Source organism: Petaurus breviceps, unplaced genomic scaffold, assembly GCF_028583685.1.
Source record: "Petaurus breviceps papuanus isolate PSGF00001 unplaced genomic scaffold, PetGlider_PUasm1.0 182, whole genome shotgun sequence".
NCBI classification, from domain to species: Eukaryota; Metazoa; Chordata; class Mammalia; order Diprotodontia; family Petauridae; genus Petaurus; species Petaurus breviceps.
In genome coordinates, this window is record NW_027185786.1 from 1,756,648 (window position 1) to 1,764,409 (window position 7,762).

Genomic DNA, 7,762 nt, shown 5'->3' on the forward strand with positions numbered 1-7,762 from the left:
TGCCTTCTCAATGATGAGGGAAAAGAGAGAGGATGGAAGAGAATTTGGAACTCAAAATCGTAAAAAAAAAAATAAATAAAGATTTAAAATTGTTTTTACATGTAATTGAGGGGAAAATATTAAAATTCAGCAAATGGCCTGAGGTTCCTTCCAGTTTAACATTTAACTGTATAAAAATTGTAATAATAGTGTTAATGGAAGGAGTTTCCACACAGGGACATCATTGGTTCAGACTTCTCACCTAGATTCCTCCCAAAGAAAACTTGGACAAATTTTTTTTCAGATTTTCAGGAGCCATGATGTAAAGTAGGTAGCATTATCCCCATCTGTAATGGGAATGTAAATTTTAAAGATCTTCCCTGCCCTTAGGCTAACGTGCACCTGGAGCCTGGGGTGGGAGGCTTGTTTTTCAGTAGATACTTCTTGATTGGCCAGTGGGTCCAGAAGGTTGTTACATTCTCTGAGCCAGGAGAAGGCTATATAAGCCCTGATGTGTAGCTTTGTTTCGGGGCTCACTTTGAGAAGTGTTCTGTGATTTGATCTGGATTCTGGGAAGCCGTTGTCCAGAGCCCCCCGGCTTTGAAAAACCCAGATGTTGATTTGGTATGGATGTAATGGCTGGACAATTTGGAAAGCTGTCTACTTGATCTGTTTCTTCTTGATAATTCTGCCTGTATACTTTGAAGTTCGGGGTGCTGACCTTTTTCCCCTGAACGAGGTAAATGATACATGTCTGACTGATTAAAGTAAGCTTGTTAACCCATTTTGAGTTGCTCTCCTTTATCAAAGCAGATCCAAGAACCTGTGGTGGCAGCAAACCCTGAGGACGCTTGGGGTGCTTGCTGCTACACCATCTTACAGATAAGAAAACTGAGCTGAACAGAGATTAAGGAATTTACCTAGGGATATGCAGCTATTGAGTGTCCAAGGTAGAATTTGAACCTGGGTCTTCTGGACTTTCAAGTCCGGCACTGCCCACCATACTGCCTTACCTCTTCTTGACTGATGATTCCACACTCGTTGAGCTTGCAATCCCCTGAACCCTCTTCCCTCCCAGACCTTCTTCAGGCTGAGTTAAGCCAAGTAACATCAGAGAGCCCACAGGCCAGAGGACTGCAGTACCACAAAGAAACACCTCCCAAGTCAGTGATGAATTAGGATTTAAAAGTTCAAAATGATGACTGGGATTTGATTTTAATAAATTTAAAAGTAGGATTGTTGGGGTGTCTCATCTAATGTCTTTAATGATGTTCTGGAAAGATCAGATAGCAAACCATAGATTACTATTCCTAATCTGAGTGAAAGAAAATCAAGGTTTAGAAATAGATGCAAAGTGTCCTGGCCGCCAGTGCCTCCAGGCTCAGACTAAGTAGTCCCCCTTAGAAGACTCGCCTCCTGCTGGGACGTCCTCTTCCCCAATGCTCTTTCATTTCATCTACTTACTGTCCTTGTGCAGGTAAAGCCTTCCCCACCCCCAGGAGAATGTGAGTTTCTCGGGCTAGGCCCTACTTTGTTTTTCACTTTTTCTTATGTGTCTAGCATACAGTAGGAGCTGAATAAATGCTTGCTGACATTCACTGAATTTAATTTGGCTACCCTCCCCACCCCTTGTGAACTCTTCCAGAGTCTGCAAATAAGTCCAGAAATGCCTCAGGTGAGGAATCCGGGTGTAGTTTTTGTAAGCCAGCAGATGGCTCAATTATCCCCAAGTTGGCTCAGTCCTCACTGCCCTCCATGCTTTCCATGAATCCCTGCAGAACATTTGGCATATTCTAAAAAGAGACAAAGAAAACAAGATATTGGAAAATTTGCCACCAAAGGCCACCTGGAAGATCTTATTTCATTTTCCAAATATCTCTTGGGTCTCTGATTCCTATCCACTATCTGTATAACCCCAGACAAGGCACTTGGGCTCCCTTTGGGCCATTTTATAAGTGACAGAAACAGGAGTTAGTCTGAAGAATCAGGGGGAACACCCTAGAGACCACTGCAGTCATAGGTGGATAAACATTAAGTGCCTACTATATGACAGGGGTCCACTTCCCACCCTCTTAGGTCTATTCTGTGCCCAACACTGTATGGGACTGCGGGAATGACGGATGAGTCCCCACCATCGTCTGTGTTAAATGTGTGACCTTGGACCACTCACTTAAGCTCCCGGACCTTGGTAGGCTCAGTTTTACATGAGAGGAAGGGACAAGAGAGATAGAACCATATGGTTCTATAAGATGAACCAGATGCAGTCCCTTCCATCAAAAGGAATGTCAAGGGGAATATAAATACCTCTCAGGAAGTTCCCTGGAATGCTCTCCCCACTCGCCTCCTCCTCACTCACCTCCTCCTCTCAAAATATCTCAGCTCTTTGAAGACCTGGATTAAAGTCCCTTTATGTAAATCCTTCCTGGCTCTGCCACCTCCACCCCAGGTGTTTGTCCCCCTTCATCCCAAAATTATTTTGTGTCTACTTCAGATTGACTTGCCTGTGTATGTGTTTCTCCACAGTGGAATGGAAGCTCCCTGAGGGCAAGAATGGTTACATTTTTTTAGTTTTATATTTCCTGAGCCTAGGGCACATAGGAAGTGTTTAATTAATGTTTGTTGGAATTGAAACTGAATTGCCCATAGTCCCTAGGTCCTTGCAGGGCACAAATAATTTAACTACTGAAAGAATGAATTTGTCCGACAAAATACTACCAAATAGTTTGTTAACTTATAAAATGGACATCCCAAAGTTGGGACATTGGATACTCTTCAACCTGCCTTGAAAATGGAGACAAATAAGATTAGAGAAGCTCTTCAGGGCTGATGCTGCCGTGTCTCAGTTCTTGTAAGTATTTTCATTTTCCTTCCAAAAATCAGATTTGAAGCAAGGCTCCATACAAGGGGCTCAGAGAGTCTGCTAAGTAGGGTCCAGCAGCCTGGAGGCTGAACAAGGCCTCAGCCCTAATAAAGTATGTATTAGGTTGGGCTTATGCAAGGAGACCCTCCTCTCCCCTTTAGCAGTAAGACAGTGAGCATTTGCCAGGATTTTTCTGTATGAAATGAGGATAGACTGGCATAGTATGGTTGATTTTGGTGGCCTCCACCACGTGGGGTTCCTCCACCTGTCACAGTATCTCTATGCATTAGTAGAAGATGTGGAAGCATATTTAAAACCTTTTCAATTTCCTGAGGAATATTAAGAAATAACATTTCCTCCAGCCTTTAACACAGATTTCCCTGTTTAAAGGTGGGTAAGATAGAGGACATAAAGCCTTTCACAGGGAAATGGATTAAAGATGATAAGAATATTCCTTCCCCTACCCACCTGAAATGATTGGGCTCTGAAATCCCATAAGGGCAATACTTTCCTTTGTCCATCTTCCAAAGCTAAGCCATAACTAGAAGATTCCTTTGTTTACTCTAGGAGGACACTTGAAGGGAGGGGTCAAGGAAGGAAGAGACCCATGATCAGTGAGTATTGTTTTGGGATGTTCTTGTTCAATATTCTTATAAATGTTATCTCGAATCTTCTTGGAATAGATATGTGGGAGGGCAGGGGGATACCATGCCAGTTTAGATGTCTCTCTTTTCAAGCTAGAAATACTTAGATATTGGACTAATGTTAAAAGAAATAAAGTTGTTTCTGTCAGACTTGTACCTAAAACAAAGAGCGGTATTGGTATTTTTTTTCTTCAACAGGCAGAAAGAACTGTGTCCCTCCCCCACCCCCCAAAAAGCCATCAACCTCTGGTCAATCTGACCATAAGCCAATTGGGTGGATCCATAAATAAAAATATTTTTTTTCACAAAAGAGTTGGGGATGGCAAGCAGCCAGGATGGGGCTTCACAATCTCCCCATCAGGCATAGTTATACAGGGGAGAACAGTCCAACCATTTTGGGAAGGGAGAAGAAACAGGCAGGGCCCTTAAGAGACAGCACCATGGCAATATGTGGGGGGACTGAGGCACATGTGGGCAGGCAACGGCAGAGGAGCCAAAGCTCAATTCACAGGATCATAGATTCAGAGCTGGAAGGCACCTTAGAAACCATCACATCCAGCCCTATCCATTTTACAGATGAGGAAACAGGTATAGGGAGTTTAAGTGACTTGTCCAGGGTCACACAGCTGAGGTGGGATTTGAACCCTGGCCTTCCTGACCCCAAGTCTAGCTTTATCCTCTATCCCACCTCGGTGCCACAGGTAAGAATGAATGGTGTCAGGGCAGCGAGGTGGCACAGTGAGTAAAGTGCTGGCCCTGGAGTCAGGAGGACCGGAGTTCAGTTCCAGCCTCAGACACTTAACACACACATGCACAAAAAAACACTAGCCGTGTAACCTTGGGCAAGTTACTTAACCCCAATTGCCCTCCAAAAGGCAAAAAAAAAAAAAAAGAATGAATGGTGTCAGCAAGGAGGAAGCCGCACCACATATCCCCAGGAGAGTGTGCCCCCTTCATGTCAGCACCCTGAGGCAGAGCCCTCTTCACCTCACGTGTGGTACAGCCTTGCTGTCTGAGCTTACAGAGGCTTTTTTTCAATCAGCTAGGTGTGCCAAAGTCTGTGTTCCACCAATTAACTTGAGAATCCAGGGATGTAAAGATAACAATTATATATTTTAAAATTATTAAAAATTGAATTATGTTATTAAGTAATTATTGTGTTGTTAATAATTATGTTACAGGGGTGGCTAGGTGGTGCAGTGAATAGAGTACCAGCCCTGGAGTCAGGAGGACCTGAGTTCAAATCCAGCTTCAGACACTTAACACAAAAACTAGCTATGTGACCTTGGGCAAGTCACTTAACCCCAATTACCCTCCAAAAAGCAAAATAATAATAATTATTATTATGTTACAATTAATTATTCAGATAATCAAGCATATACTGATTGAATGTCTACTCTGCCATCCCAATTAGACCTAGTCACCCACTTCCCCAAGGGAATCAGGGGAACACATTTGTGAGATGACAAGCTGGGTCTTGGACTGCAGAGGGAAGCTGACCTGCCCACCCAAGACCTGGCCTTCAAAGCCAGTCTTATTTCACTACTGAGCTCTGCAGACATAGCTATATAAGACCAACCCAACAACCATGGCCAAGTCATTGCTTGGGCACAAACATACACCATCTGGTTCCTGGCTCCCTCTCAATGTAGCATCTTCCTCCTCCCCATCCCGCCCCCTTCCTCAGTTTCCCCTCCAGGGCTGCTCATAGCTCTGGCCACTCACCCTCTGGCCCTTCGCTGAGTCCTGAGCACTCCTCTCCAGCTCCACCGCAGACTCATGGGGCATCTACAGGAAGGAGAAGGAAGACGGAGCTCTGACCATATGGATGTTTAGCGGGAGAGTTCAAGGGAACTTCAAAATGAGGGGCACCAAGCCCCGTGGTGGCTGCTGCTGCCACCTCCACCTACGAAAGGGAGCCTCTGCCCAACAGCAACTATGAAGGAGGAAGGACATGGGAAGGTAAGGGGGCAAGGGCACTCGGAGAAGGAAAGGGTGAGCTGTTCAGCTGTATCTGACTCTTGGTGACCCCATTTGGGATTTTCTTGGCAAAGATACTGGAGTGGTTTCACCATTTCCTTCTCCAGCTCATTTTACCAAAGAGGAAACTGAGGCAAACAGAGTTAAATGACTTGCCCAGGGTCATGCAGCTAGGAATGCCTGAGGCCGTGGACGTCCATGGCCCCACCTAGCTGCCATCTGACTAGATTTCTACTTCTTTCCTACTCAGCACCTCCAGCCCCCTTCATTGTCCACCATGTTCTCTTCCCCAGGGCAGATGTGGGGGCCCTCACCAGCAATGGTGCAGCCCTGAACAGGCAGTTGAGTGGGTAATGCAGGAGGTTAAGGATGGATGAAGAGTAGAGATCTGCATAACGCATCAGCTGGCTGGCAAACAGCGTCTGGCGGAATCCACAGCGGAACAGGCTTCCCATCTTGCAGTAGCAAAGGTCCATCTCCCGGGTCACCCTCTGGGCAGCAGGGGAGACACGGGTCAGGGCTCCTGGGCAGCGTGCTCCCCTATCTGGCCCAGGCCAGGACATCAGCACCCACACTCCCCACCATCAGCATGAGGCCTGCTCAGAATGTGCAACACAGGATGAGCAGGCGAGCTGCCCGGAGGAGGAGGAGGAGGGTGATGGTGACCATGATTATGTGTCAGGCACAGCACTGAGCAATTTATAATTACCATCTCATGTGGTCCTCACAACAACCCTGGGAGGTAGGTGCTGTTATCATCCCCATTTTACAGATGAGTAAACTGAGGCAGACAGAGCTTGTGACTTGCCCAGGGTCACACATCTAGTAAAAGTCCAAGGCTAGATTTGAACTCGGGTCTTCTTGGCTCCAGGCCCAGCGCTCTATGCCGGTCTGCCTTCCTAAACCCAAGCCCACCGCGCTGAGCTCACCAGAGACTACAACACCAAGTCCTTGGCACAGCAGGTCAAGCCCCGGGGCCTGAGTCAGGAGGGGCTGGGTTCAGCTGGCACCTGAGACCCCTGGCTACTGGTTATGTGGTTCTGGGTATTTTGTTTATGCTCTCTCAGCCCAGTATCCTCATCCACAAAGTAGGGGTGATAATACCTGCAGCAAGCATTTATTAAGTGCCTACTATGCATGCCAGGCTCTGTGCTGAGCCCTGAAGATACAAAAAGAGGGAAGGACAGTCCCTGCCCTCGGCGAGCTTCCAGTCTTACGGAGGAGACAACAAGCCACATACAGGAGCTAATTAACAGAGGGAAGGCTTAGCAGGGAAGAAAGGCTGGGGAAGGCTTCCTGCTGGAGGCGGGACTTTAGGGTGATGAAGAGCACAGAATTTCAGCGAGAACTGGAAGGGACCTCAGAAGTCGTCCAACACCTCCACTATATGGATGAGGAAACTGAGGCCAGCCTTCTGAGGAAGCGCCTGCACCAGCCACGCTTCTCTCTCTGGAGTTTGCTTCAGCTACCCTCTCCTCCCACCCCTGAAGTCACCTTCTCCCACTGGCCAGTCCCCCCAGAGCCTCCATCTGGGGGTTGGGCCCAGACCAACCACCCTCATTCCCCAGAATTCTCTGCTGCACCCTAGGGCAGGAGCTGCCCTCCCTTCTCCCCCTCCCCACTTTGTATCTGTGTCCCTAGAACTTAGCACAGTGCCCGGTACAAGTGTCTAGTCAATGTCTGTTGCCTGCAGCACAAAGAAAACTTATGTAGATAAGCACATAATACAAGATCTGAACCCAGACCTTCCTGACTCCTCAGTCTAATACATATACACACAGAGACACATGTGTACACACACAGACACATGTGTACACAGACACATGTGCACACAGACACATGTGTACATAGACACACAGACACATGTGTAGACACAGACACAGACATATACATGTGTGTGTCTATAGATATAGGTATGCGTATGCATGTTTTGCTGCAGCTGTTGTTGAGTTGTTTCAGTCATGACCAGCTTTATGACCCCATCTGGGGGTTTTCTGGCAAAGGTACTGGAGGGGTTTGCCATTTTTCCTTCTCCAACTCATTTAACAGATGAAGAAACTGAGGTAAACAGAATCAAGTGACTTGCCCAGGGTCACACAATGCTAGTAAGTGTCTAGGGTCAGATTTGAACTCAGGTTTTCCTGACTCCAGGCCTGGTACTTTATCAACTGTGCCACCTAACTGCCTTTATATATAGATTTAGAGACAGACAGACAGACAGACAGACAGACAGACAGACAGACAGACAGACAGATAGATAGATAGATAGATAGATAGATAGATAGATAGATAGATAGAT

General features: G+C 46.5%; 1 protein-coding gene across 2 annotated transcripts in view; it reads right to left on the minus strand.

Annotated features, from left to right (window-relative positions):
• Nucleotides 1-1,221: 1,221 nt before the first annotated feature.
• Nucleotides 1,222-7,762, minus strand: part of NT5DC4 (5'-nucleotidase domain containing 4) — a 28,616-nt gene continuing 22,075 nt past the window's right edge. For both annotated transcript variants that reach the window (XM_069087476.1, XM_069087475.1), the window contains exons 16-18: nt 5,778-5,954; nt 5,209-5,271; nt 1,222-1,772 (exon numbers count right to left, since the gene is read on the minus strand). In XM_069087476.1, the coding sequence (XP_068943577.1) occupies nt 1,716-1,772; nt 5,209-5,271; nt 5,778-5,954 (297 nt within the window). In that variant the 3' untranslated portion in view covers nt 1,222-1,715. The remainder of the gene's footprint in view (nt 1,773-5,208; nt 5,272-5,777; nt 5,955-7,762) is intronic.